This window comes from Stigmatopora nigra, chromosome 14 (assembly GCF_051989575.1).
Source record: "Stigmatopora nigra isolate UIUO_SnigA chromosome 14, RoL_Snig_1.1, whole genome shotgun sequence".
NCBI lineage: Eukaryota > Metazoa > Chordata > Actinopteri > Syngnathiformes > Syngnathidae > Stigmatopora > Stigmatopora nigra.
This window is the reverse complement of record NC_135521.1, coordinates 1,168,648-1,182,081: the sequence shown is the minus strand read 5'-3', so window position 1 is coordinate 1,182,081 and position 13,434 is coordinate 1,168,648. Positions and strand designations below refer to the sequence as shown.

At 42.9% G+C, this 13,434-nt stretch overlaps 1 protein-coding gene across 1 annotated transcript in view; it reads left to right on the top strand.

Moving 5' to 3' along the window:
- The window catches only part of LOC144207736 (uncharacterized), a 77,826-nt gene that overhangs the window by 57,098 nt on the left and 7,294 nt on the right, over positions 1–13,434 (top strand). Inside the window, exons 4-5 of the mRNA XM_077733374.1 lie at positions 2,385–2,526; positions 9,816–9,934. Of these exons, the coding sequence (XP_077589500.1) occupies positions 2,385–2,526; positions 9,816–9,934 (261 nt within the window). The remainder of the gene's footprint in view (positions 1–2,384; positions 2,527–9,815; positions 9,935–13,434) is intronic.

Below are 13,434 nucleotides of genomic sequence, written 5' to 3'. Positions count from 1 at the left end.
GGCAAAGTGTGAATCCAAGACGCTGATGGCAGTAAACGGAGAAATAATTAAGATAATTGGTCTCCTGGTCCCAAGATGATGCTCCAAATTGGGTCTGATGAGTTGTGTGTGTTTGGATCAGCATGTGTGTTGTACACCTTTGTCAGATGCAGATACACACTGCCTGTTGTCAACGTACGACATTTTGGACACGTGTTGAGTGAAGTCTGTTTTTGCATCATTTCATTCACTTCATTTCCCTACCGCTGATTTCAAACCAGAAACAGTAGTATAATAACCATACAGAAGAATTTGTCTGACATTTTGACAGTAGGATTTTTCTCCATATGATTCAAAATTGTTCATAGTTTGACTCAAAGTTGACTCAAAAATTTTAATGAGTTAAAAATGAAGTCAAGGCATTTTTGTTCCATTTTTGGCGTATTTTCCGTTCCATAATACGTAGCACTCTTTTCATCGTTTGACTGTAATGTGAATGGTAAGTTTTGATTTTCCACAATTGGTGATTTTTAACAAAATCCATAACTCAGATCTCGTCCTGTTTTGTTCAAATCTGAATACAAAATTGCGGAACAGCTGCTTTTTTTTAAGGCTCAAAGTTTTCCTCGACCGATTTCCATTTCCTTTATAGAATATTTCTTCCAGACGATTCTGAACAAAAACATTTTACAATAGCCAAAATATAAATTTAGCATAGTGTTGTGTCATCGCACATTTTACAAAACCATCAATATTTGATCCGCTCCGCCTGGTAGAAGCTCACTAAAGTCTATTTTAACTTGCTAAACATAAAACTGAAAAAAAAAGCATTCATAGCCCGATTGAAGTCTTCATTTGACGGCGTCCTAAAACGCCCCAACGCAAGTCTCCCGTCTTTTGTTTATGGAATGATTTCCCTTTGCGCGCCCGCTGCTAAAGCGGCGTTCTGCCGCTTTAGCAGCGGGAAAACAACGGGCCGCCTTTCCTTTCAGCCTTTTTCTGTCTTTCTGCAAAGAGACAAACGCCTTCCAGCCGGGGGGCTGATGTGTCACAGTCCATTAAGAGGACGGACGGATGGATGGACGGCTTCCGTCGTGGCGCCGGGCCCGTGATTGGCCACCTCGCACCCCGACGGGCTTTCGCATCAAGAGCCGTCAAAGTGCCTTTGTTCAAAAATGTATTTGTTCTCTTATTCTTTTTGGGGGATATCAGGCTCCCCCCTCCCCAAAAAAAAGGCAAAGTATAGCCGTCCCTCCCCTCCGCCGTCCCATCTCGGGGTGCCGTGGCTTCTCGGTCTGGCGTTTTGTGTTCCAGCGAGCGGCAGATGCTAATGATGCCCCCTTCTGCATATTCTGATGCAAGGTCTGTCTCCACTTTTCTCTTTCATCCACAGACAAATGTGCTCTTATTGCCTCTTGGCCCTCAGGCCTTTTAAGATGCCTTTTTGAAATATGCCGTTTGATAAGCACATCATTGGCCAAGTCCCCGCAGTGATTAGAGCTCTCTTTAATGTGAGCAAGTTGGAGCGCCGGCGAGGGGGCTGCCGGCGCCCCACGCCCATCCCTTACCCTCTTCCACGCGTGTCTCGGGGCATAGGGGAACCGGTTTAATCCCGAACGGGGTCCTGACCAGACCGTTGACTTGGCAACTTGGTTTTTTGGAAGTAGGGTCGCAAGTTGAATTTTTTTGTTTTGTATCTAGAAACTGAATTTTCCCAATCCCATTGATTCACCAATGGAATTCCTTCCTGAAGTGCTATTGTAGATCGTGTTTTTTGTAAGTAGGGTCGCAACTTTAGTATCTTTTGTATCCTGAAACAGAATTTTCCACTCGAGTGTTTTGTAACCTGAACAATATTGATATAAAGACCTATTCCTGATCAATTTAGAGCAATGACGGGTCATATATTCTGTTAAATTTGAGTCACTTCTTATACCTTTAGGGTCAATCCTGGGTCACCCAAATTGAACAGGACATGATTCATTTATATACCCCACTATTAACAGTTAGCCACCCAGAACTGATCCTAAATCAACAGCAAATGACCAAAATGATCAAACAATTCCAAAAACCAACAAATAGGTAGCCATTGATGTCCAATTCATACAAAGTGGAAGGGATGGCAGAATCCCAGATTAAAGGGATTGGGCGTCTACATGTGATAAACGCAATGTGATGAAAAGAGTTTATTTTTCTGTTCCCTGTCGTTCTGACCTGTGCGTTGATGACGTGTGTATCGTTTTCAGGATACTTTGCACTTCCTTAATGCGTTGTTCTCACACTTTGTCGCCAGCCGGGAATTATGAAGACATTCATCTGGCACTCTGCTTCTCAAATCTTTTTCTACCTGTTGATCCTTTGGGGAGAAGTAGGTTATATTTAAATTGTCTTGTGTCACATTTCAGGTGGATTGCAACATTCAGCGTACGCCGTGTGCTCATCAGAACACATTCAAGTCGACGCCAAAAATACAGGCGCCACAGATTTTCAGGAAAAATAACGGCAGACGAAAAAGTGACAGAGTTCTTCAACAAAACTTCCAAAAAGGTGAATACCATTTCTAAAATACCCTTCTATATCCCACTTAGCGCTTCTACGGGAACTCGGAGTTGTTTTTTTCCATCTTTTTTGAGTTGACTTGGTGAAAGTTGAAGCTGAAAGCTCATTGGTTGAAACTCAACAAATGTAGGGTATTTCACGGACCATAAGTCGCACTTTTTTCATCATTTGGCTTATTTTAACTCTCTGACAGCCCATTTTATTGTATCTTTTAGGTCATAGTTATCTGGAAAAACTCTTAACAGTTGCCTAATTAGTCCATTTTGTTCTTTAGCACATTTCTTCTTAGTTTCTGATCAAATAATGCCACTTGTGTGACTTATTTATATCTATTTTTCTTCCTTATTGTGTTATCTTTGGCTCTTGCGATTTATTTTAATTATGAACCAATGGATGGTCTACTTTTAGACGTAGAAATAGAACCAGCAAACGAATTTTCAGCATCCACCGAGTTAAAATGTGTGCCACGTTTGCATTTGCTTGTCGAAAACAAGACGCGAGATGCTCCGCCGATTCTTTGATATGATTTGAGTGAGACAAAAGAGGCGTTTGACACCCGCGTCTCCCGCAAAGCAGCTACAGGTGTCCTGGCAACTTTAGCTGGAATTAATAAGCCGTGCTTATTTGAAGCACTCGACTTTGAACAGACAACAAAACATGGGCTGCTTAAGCACCTCCAAATGTGACACGCTTTCAACACGCCATCAAGTGCACTACAGCTTTACAAAAAAAAAGCACCTGGCTGTCTCTGAAATGCAAACAAGCCTCCCCGAGACCAAAGACGGGGAGGCTGGCAAGTGGGCTCAAGTCGAGACGCAACATTAGGTACCCTTACCCATAATACAGACATTTATTCCAAAAAAAATTAACAAAACAAAGGGTGGAGTGTTGCTTAAGTTGGTGGAAATCCTGATTCAGTTGCAAAAGCAGGCGTATAGAGGGAGACCTACTTAAAATTCATGTTAAATTCATGGGTTCGATCCCAAGTTGGTCTTCCCTGTGTTGACTTTGCATGTGTGGGTTTTCTCTGGGTGCTCCAGTCTCCTCCCACAGCCAGCTGGTTGAATCCTGTAAATTGCCTAACCCTAGCTATGATTGGTTGTTTATTCTCTCCTCGAGCCATGTGATTGGCTGCCCACCAAATCAAGGTGTCCCCTGCCTGGTAGTTAGCTCCAGCACCCCGTTCGACTCTTATGAGAAAAGCCGTTCATATCACGGGCTTCTCTTTTTATTCAAATAGGAGAACAGTGTACATTTTACTTCTAATAGCATGTTTATTAAACCTGACATCAGAAACTTTACAAATGGGTGGAATATATAGTTTAAATTGACACTTGAAGAATGTAAATGTGCCAATGGATTGAGTTTTGTGTGAAAATGCTGTGGTTTGCTGTGGAATGGATGGCTGAAAATTGATTTTGGCTCATACAAAAGCAAAGAAAAACACTAAAATGCTATATCATTAGCAAATGATCCTATAAAAAGAAAAATACCCACCGCGGGTTTTCCCCTCACACTTATAAAAACTGGGACTAACCCTAGTGTGTGTGTATGTGTGTGTGTGTGTGGTTATGTGTGCATAGCCGCCAGTTTTTGGGACCGTAAGTTGAATCATATTTAGATATTTTTGCAGAGTTGTTAGTCCAGTACTTGTCAACATTAAAATGAATACTGATGATGATTAAATTACCCCTATTTAATTTATTCTCCATGTGCCTCATAAAGAAAAGTCTAATGAAAAATATGGATGCAAAGTCTATGACACTAGAAATAGCTTTCATTTAATTGGAGAAACATAATGAAAAAAGTCATCAGAGATTGCTAATTAAACATGTTTTCAGTCCATACCGTCAATTACGCACTACTATAGGAATGTTTCTTTTTAAAGTACAACTAATACACAGTTCCCTGCATTTTGAAATCCACTTTACAACCCGAATAATCTCTAACCTGCATCGGCGTTAAATGTAATCTGCCATGAAAAAGAAGTCCTGCAGCCGTAAAGCAAACATAAACTGGCAAATTCGAATAGCCACGCTCCTAATCCGGCTATTTTGCCTCATTAAAAGATGGCGGGGCAGAAAACCACGGGAAAATCCCGACGCTGAGCGCATGGTTTTTCGCGAAACAGGTGCGTTTGGGCGTCGCACGTGCCGATACGCCGCGGCCATATGGCAGGTTAGTGGTCTCGTGGGTGACGGGAAGCCCACCGGAGAGCGTCAAGGAGGAGGCAAAGTGTAAATGGATATTATCATCTGGCTAGGATTCCTCTTCCGCCTCTTGGCTACAGATGTCCTCCATCTTGTTTCTATATTGGTAAGCACAGTGATGAGGTGGAACTAATGGCTACTTTCACGCTGGCTGAGGAGAAGAAGAACTCCCAGTTAAGCGTCGTTCTTGTCCTTTTAGCACATGGAAGCGTTCAGAAATGACGTACCATTGAGATTTCTTTAATAATGGGACAATATATATTTGAATTGGATTGAATGATGTGCTTTTATTGTCAGTATTCAAGTATATTGAGATTTAAAGCTTCACCACACAATAAACAAACTGACAAAAATAATCAATAAATAATAACAATCAATGGATAAATGAATAGTCATCACAACCTAGGGGGAATTTACAAAGTTTTGGAATGTGGGAGTAAACCGGAGTACCCGGAGAAAACCCACACAGGCCCGGGAAGAACATGCGAACTCCACACAGGTGGATCGACTGACCTGGATTCAAACCCAGGACCAAAGAGCTGTGAGGCCACTCATCTGCCAAGCCACCCCAGCATGAATAAATGGTCACATAAATAAGTCGACACAAAAGTGACTAAAGTACTTTGAATATATTTTGCATTTTTTTTTCTTCGTCCTGTCAAATATTGCAGAATAATTTCCCGACCCTGGCGTAGTCCATCATTTGTGTATCTCCCGAAAATCCTATCATTAATGGTGTTACATTACATTAGAGTAGATGTAGTTGGTGTTATTTTTTCCCATTGTTATATAACTCTAAATTGCACTTGCATTTAAGTGTAATTCACACATTGAAGCCTAGACATACACACACACACACACATACAGACACATACCCTCACACCAATACTCACACCCGCGCTTTGTTCCACACACGGCCTCAGGATGTGAGGGGGTGTGTGTGTTAGTGTGTGTGTTGGTGTGTGTGTGTATGCTTTACACATTTAGCACAGCACACCGCTGCTTCACAGAGTCCTGCATCGTGAGTAATGACCCAGACTCTTTGCTGGTGTTCTATGCGCAAAAAAAAAAACTCTGCTAAAAGACAGAAAAAAAGGAACTGCTTGCCTTTTGTTTTCTCTCCACAGCTGATAAATGAAGAATTTAGCTCGGGGAATTTAGTTAAGACCGCTCTTGTCTTCTTAATGTAGCGAAACAGCTCCGGATATTCTTAGTTCCCCAACACCCGGTAGTATGGGAAGACTTTCTTTCTACTTAGTGGACTATGTGTCAAGCCCTGTGATTGGCTGGTGAGCAATTCAGGGTGGCTGGGATAGGCTTTGGCACCCCCAGCACCCTCGTGAAGATAAGCAGTAGAAAGTTGAAGGAAAGTGGAATTAGACAGGCCATTAAAGCCGTCCTGCAGTGACACACTCCAGTCAGAATCCCACATTCCCAGAATGCATTGCATGCGACAGAGCCGATCCACATGTTAGAACAATGTGCGCACAAGCAGGAATGCCCGCAAGTGCACGGTTTGAACGCGGGCCCCGGCCTGGCGTGTTTCGGCAGTCGTCGGAGAGGGGGAGCTGAAACCGGAGAGCCCGGCCGGCGCTCGGCCGCCCTGCCTTCCCAGCGCCGCCCCAGCACCCCGTCGGCCCCGTCGGCCCGCAGCCTTCGTGTGATCCCTTCCCCAGAAGCCAAGCAGCAGAGGAAATGTCAGTCTGCTGCCGTGGAGCCCAAAAAAAAAAGGCCTCCATGCCCAAAGAAGGAGCTTCCTGCCCTGACACGCTTCTTCCTGCGGCCTATGTAAGGACTTTCCTTCCTCCTGTTGCTCTCCCCGTCCGTGTCTTTCTCATTTGTCTGCATTTTTGGCCACGGGCCCGACTGCAATCATTTTCCTTTCCGCGACTTCCTCCGAGGTGTACTTTGCGCACATTTCAACATTTTACTGCATTGCCTTTTATTTGTTATCCGAGTATCCGTCACTCCCACCATGTTGGCCTTCTTTTCTTCTTTTTTTTTGTTGCCCTGGGATCCCCGTTTCCTTCATTCCGCCCGTCGACGGAACAATGACATCCTTTGTTAGATATTCATTCATCTTCTTGACCTCTTTATGCTCACGGAGGGTGCTGGAGCCTATCCTGGCTGACTTTTGATACAAATTGGTGGTCAGTCAATCATTGCTAGAGTTAAGCAATTTAGAGCATTCAACTAGCTGGCATAGTATGCATGTTTTGGGGATGTGGGAGAAAACCGGAGTACCCGGAGAAAACCCACACACGCCCAGGGAGAACATTCAAACAAGTGTACCCAGCTGCTTTTAAAGCCAGGACCCTAGAATTGTGAAGCCGGAGTGCCTCAATTATTCACATGCCAGTTTAAATGTCAACAATGTAAGAATTTTACAAGCATTTAATTCCACCTTTGGATTCTATATTTATGGTATTTATCGATGGCTTGAGCTGTTTTGCTGGAAGGTGCTTCCCTCATTGATATATCCCCACTGGGTTTTTGGTTCACGCCATTGTAAATAACAACTAAACCGCCGTCCGCCGCCGCCGTTTTATCGCTACAAAGGAGAAAACGGGGCAGGGGGCGGAGAGCTTTGGAAGCTTGATATTGTCCCCCAGTCACTCACATCCTTTGTCATAACTCCAAGTTTAAGACGGTTGTGTGAAAGTGTGAATACTTGTACTCTATCACACAGAGACAAATCCCTGTCTGCCACCAAAGTCGGCGCCGTTCACTATTTATCTTACAGCTGTATTTAGCCCCGAGTGGTGCATTTCATCTGTGCCACTCCGTCGGTCGGATTCAGGCGTGGGAGTGGGAGTGGGAGTCAGAGTGGGAGTGGGAGTCGGAGCGGGGGGTCTCTTGCCGTACATGTGTCTATGGCAAAGCACACATGTCTGCTACTGTAACATTATCTGATTGATGACAAAGAATAGCACAGAGTTTTTTTGCCGCTCCGAGCAGGTACATTAGCTCACATAATAGTTTTATTCATATGGCGTGCAGACTATTCAATACAAGCTGGAAATATTAGTGGCATTGTGCCCAAATGGCCCAATGAATAGAACCGGAGAAAGATAGAGTAGCAGCGTTGGCGCAAAGTAACCAAGTACAAACGTTCAAAATGGACAGTTTTACAATTGTGAGGAGTCCATGGCGGGTATTTTATTATGTTTTTTTTTTTTTTTATAGTAGATCACTTGTTGTTGTGTCGGTTAAAATGGTCAGTGTGAGTGAAGAGTAGTACACATGTAGTTGAAATGGAGGATTTTTCAATTGCAAGGGTGTTGTAGAATATAGGACATATTATTGATTTTTATTTTTTTTATTACATCATTAGTAGTGATTCTTGATTTATTGGACATGACCAAAAAGCATGTATTTCTGGTTTAAGTTATCACTGTAATAAATTAATTCAAGGTTTAAAGTATTGGAATATACAATTATACAGTACAAATTGTGTTAAAATGTGCTTAAATACTTTTTATTATATGTATACATTTAAGATGATGGCTTTACATGCAATCTTACCCTCAGTGATCAAAACAGCAACAGTGTCGATGCAATAAGTATTTCTTTTTCTCCTCCGATCTTGAATGCTTTGTCCACCTTAATTGCACCAAGAACGTTTTTTTCTGTGCAAACGATTTTTCGATCTTTGCCTTGGATTTGCAACAGGAGACTTTAGGAATGTCTCGATTTTTTTCTCCAACTCTGCAAAGACGCGCACGATGCAATAATAAAAAAAAGTCTCCAAAGCGCGTGCACGTTTACTCTCCGACGGCCGCCTGTCTCTCTTTGCCAGCGCGTCCATGATGTGCTGTAATTGTCAGCCTCTTCAGACGCACTTCAAAAGGAGCGTAAGGCGTCCACGGACGCAATTAACAAGATCAACGAAGCCCACATGAGCTCTTCTCCCCATTGTTCTCATTTTCACTCTCATTAGCGGACGTGCGGGGGTGCAGCTGGCTGGTGGGGGGTGCTGGGGACCTGCTACCACACCTGGAAAAAAAAAAGTGCCGCTTGCGCTCCGTGCGGCGCGCAGGGGGGGGAACGGCCCGGTGCTGGGGGTGCCGGTCTGGGCTATATTTGGGTTCGGGGGTGCACGCCGGTGTCTCGGCATGTGAGCAAACGGAGGTGACGCCCGCCCGGGGGATGCAAGTGTGCACACCTGAGGATGGCGTCACCACGGCAACCGTACTGCTCCGGGAGAGGAGACCTGTTGTCAAGCGCGCTACGAAACTCGTCTGATCCACAAACATCTCTGGTGACACCTAGAGGACGTCGCCCGGAAACAACCTGACCGCTATAGCGTCAAATTTTTCACTTTTGAGTCGGGATGGGTCACCGGGGGAAGACATTTGTGTCTTTTCCCGGTCGATACTTTGTTTGGGAGCTATGGCTCGCGGACTGTACATGGCTATGATGGTTGCATATGGCTCGCGAGCCATATTTGGTAGCTTTAGCTTCGCTGTTATCATCGCAAGAGCGTAACAATGTTGTTAAAGTAATTCTGAGACTTTTTGTGTTAAAATGACCCAGAAAAAGCAGACATTTTAATGTATTTTGATTTTTTTTTTTGGCACTCAAGGGATAACATTTAAAAATATGAATTCTTCATGGCTCTCTGTGAAAAAGGTTCCCGACCCCGGTCTTAAAATATGAATATGACACATGAGTGGCAGAAAGTCTATCTCTGGAAAAAACTATAAGCTAAAGGAGTATTTATATAATCAGTTTTTTTTGTTGCAGATGAGGGAACGCGTTGAAGTCAAAGATTCCTTCATAGCTGCATTTTTTTTTCGTGTCCGGAACATTTGAGTCTAGCCTATTAATCGAATGCAGCCTGGGAAGCTTGTAAAAGGCCATTGGTGGAAGCTTTTAAAAGAGTGTTTCATTTGTTTCTGCTAAATCTTTAATGAAGCCCAACGCTGCAAAGGAAGATTGAAAAATATGAAAGTACGCAACGTGGAACAGCAGTTGGCCGCCTTTTATCGTGTTGCCTTAGAAATACATGATTAGAGTTGAGACGTGGGCACCCTCACTGATAAAAATGTCTTGTGTCCACTCTAGGAGAAAAAGCAAATGGTGCAGGTGTGTTAAAAGACGCCAGCGCTTTCTCATCTCTAATGGCTTGGGCTTTGGAAAGTGGAACTTCCACTCATTCTGGACAATTACAAGACAACTTCAAGGTAGGTTTGGGTCTTATTGTTTATTGACATGAACATGGAGATTGTACTTGTACTTATTATTGCAATGTTTGGTGTAGATATGTGCTACGACAAAAACATGCATGTTAGGGAGGTGATAATACTGTAATACCTCGAATATTGCAGTAAATGTGGACCAGACATAATCGAAAAACTGCAAAGTAGGGTCACCCTTATAAAAATAAATAAATAGTAGCAAAAGTGGCTTCTGGTAATGCGTTTCAGTTTGTATGTTCACGTTTTTGTGAACTTTAAAACATTTAAAATACAAAAATGTAAAAAAAATCCAATGCGTGATGTCGTGAAGCCACCTAATTTGAACCGTGAAATGGCGAGGGATTACTGTACATTGAAATGGCCATAAATTGCGATACTTGATTCGCCAAAAAGTTTTTGCTACGCTTCCAGCAAGAATTGATATATAAAAGGGGACACTGTTTAAAAGAAAAGGAAGCCACGCTGCCAGCAGCCTTTTTTCACGGGTAAAGTGTCCGTTAACTCAACATTGTGACATCATGGGAAACATGAAAACTCGTAACAGAGTAGTCGCTAAACATGCCACAGTATTCTACGAGAGCCAGGCCCCTTTGTTGCTATTTATCCTTCTACTGTGTGGGTGTCATTTGGGCACCATAAACCATTTTTTTCCCCAAAAATACTAAAAAAGAACAACACTAAAATATCTGACCATGCCGTTGTTTACCCACGCAAACCCACAAGAGGGGGAGGACGGAAATAACAAGTCCAAGACTCGCGTTTGGCTATCTCCAACACACTTTTGCCGTTTGGCTTTGAAACACTTTGGAACCAAATACCGTCTTCGTGTGAAAACACGATTTCAAAACTCGGACGTGTTTCTTCTCACGGCGTTTTCTTTTTAACGCTAACGGTGCGAACGGCTTGGAGTCGCCCGTCTGGACGTTCTATTGGCGGGCGTAACCAGGCGACAGCTTTGGGAAGCACGTGTGGCTGAGAGTATAGAATTTGTCGTCTTATTTTGGCCGCTTGTTGCACCACTCGTGCAAAAAAAGACAATGTTGGCCACCCTGGCAAATTTCAACGGCGTTTGAGCGCTTCTTGGCTGCTACAAAGACGCCAAATACAGCACACTTTGTTAAATGTCTGTCTCGGCAGCTTAGAGAAAACGAGAAGACTGTGCGAATGTGTGTTTACATCTCCACTCCAATACTGTGAACTTGGTTTCGCGGTATCCAGATGGCGTTTTAGCACGCGAACATGTACGCCGTGGTGATGGAAATACGCTAAAAACAGACACGGTAAACGCTAATCCGATCTGACGGTGAGCATCTTCTGCCTTTCCGCGGGTGCTCCACACCGGGTTTTTAATGGCGTTTCCGCGCCGGGTCACGTTTCTTTCAAATTGACGTACACTGTAAAAAATTGCATAACCGCTCGTCTGTCAATTTTTTTTTTGGGGCGGACTGTAAGTCGCACCGGTCAAAGAATATACAGTAAAGAAGAAAAATATAAATAAATGTATATCGTGTTTTATGCACTAGAGATGAATGACCCATTTTGAGATTGGGTTTGACATATAAAGTGCACTAGAAGTAGATTACATTAGATTCAACTTGATTCATCCCGTATTCGTCAAATTAAAGAACTAGTTGAGTATAAGTTATACATCTATTAAGATGGAGCTATTCTAAAGGGAATTTTATTGCATGATTAACCAATATTGATCCCTATAAGGCGCACTGCCAGCCTTTCAGTAAATTGAAGTATCTTAGTTGCACCTTATAGTGCATACCCTTTAGTTCCTCGTTGATATACGGTGTAAACAATTTGAAATGATGAAAAAACGTATAAAATACGGGAAAAACATACAACTTCAATTTTTGAGGACATCCAGTTAAGCATCCGGGCCGAAAGACAGACAATGGGACAGATGGACAGCGCCCCTAGGCTTTAAAAGTCCCTGTGTAATTATGGTTAACCGCATGTCCCACGCCTGGCCTGACTGGTCGACTGGGTGCTTTCCCTTGGACATTCCTGCATATTTCGCTAGGTATCCTCATCTGTAGGGCATTTTTGTTTCCCCGTCTTGTGAGACAGGTATCCGGGTTAGGATTTTATCCTCCAGGAAGTTCTCAAGAGTAAGTCAGCAAAGGCTAACGTATCCAGACAGAGCTCATGAAAAAAACAAGCTGTCTAGGGTGGCTCACAATCAATATGGAAGGACAACCTTTGGCCACAAAGCTCGGAGGAAGGACGCGGGACCCGTAAGTCCGCCAGCCTTTAGGCGCCCGGCGCGCTAGGCCCAGCCAGCCGTCGCCTTGGAGACGCGGCCGAGCGGAAGGACGGAGACGCCGGAGTTAACGCGAAGTGAAAAGAGGAAACACATAGACTTGGATCCGTGTCAACCCACAGACCGACCCAAAAAAAAAAATTGCCTGCTCGTTGAACCGGAACGCTTTAGAAAACATTCGCGTCGGTGGACGTAAACATTCACCCGAAGTTTATCGTAGTGATTAATACGCTTTATGAAGATTTGTCAAAATTATACGGGGATTTCGTCCTTGTTTTACTGGATTTTGCCGTATTTGTCACAAAAAAAAACGGCTGAATCCAGAGTAGAGAAGGCTTATATGCGCATAAATTAGACTTGAGATCCACGAAACTGCAAGGTGGTCATTTAGTTAAAAATAGAGAAAATATAGATCGATAAAACGCTAAATAAAGTGTATTTTGACATCTATGAACAAAATTCAAGAAGAAAATTAACCGTATCTTGCATAAAAAGTGACAAAACTCCCCAATGCTCAATTTTCCTGGTTGTCCTGCTTTGCGGTTTTTCATTTATGGCATCCATGTCTGGTCTACGTTAACCACTATATTCGAGAGATTACTGTATACACATGTGCCTCATGTTGGAAATCCTGTATATTTTTTTCAAGAGGACGCAAATGGACTGAATGTGAACATTTGTTAGCGTCTCCGTGCGACGTTTCCAGATTGTCAAATTCGTTTTAACGTGAGCTTGAATTTTTTTTTATTGTGATCTACTAAAAACTAGGCCATCGAGTTTGATGTATGTTGTTATTCAGTTGAGTAGCAAAAGTTTAGGGTAAAAAAAAATAGTGCCACAGGAGAGACACTTAAAAAAAATGGAATAATCTGTACTGTTATTGTTGTAGACGTAGTAAAAAAAATGGAGCAACTTGCAAGCTGCAAAACAAAAAGAAAAAAAGAGCAGAATAGGTGTCGGCTTGATATGAAAGCTTCCACTACGACTCTTTGGCACTTGCTTTGCAATTTGCTTGACTAAAAGATTCAAGAAGACTGTCACTCAGGAGACAAATGACCTTTTCAAATTGGAATAATTTCAATTCGTATCTTGAACTGTCACAAATACCCCAACTCGCTTTGTTTTTGTGTTTTACACCTGCCAGCTGTAACTAACGTATTTCTAACAACTCATACAGTATGTCAAAAATTGCCGTGCCATGGTTTTTCTAAAG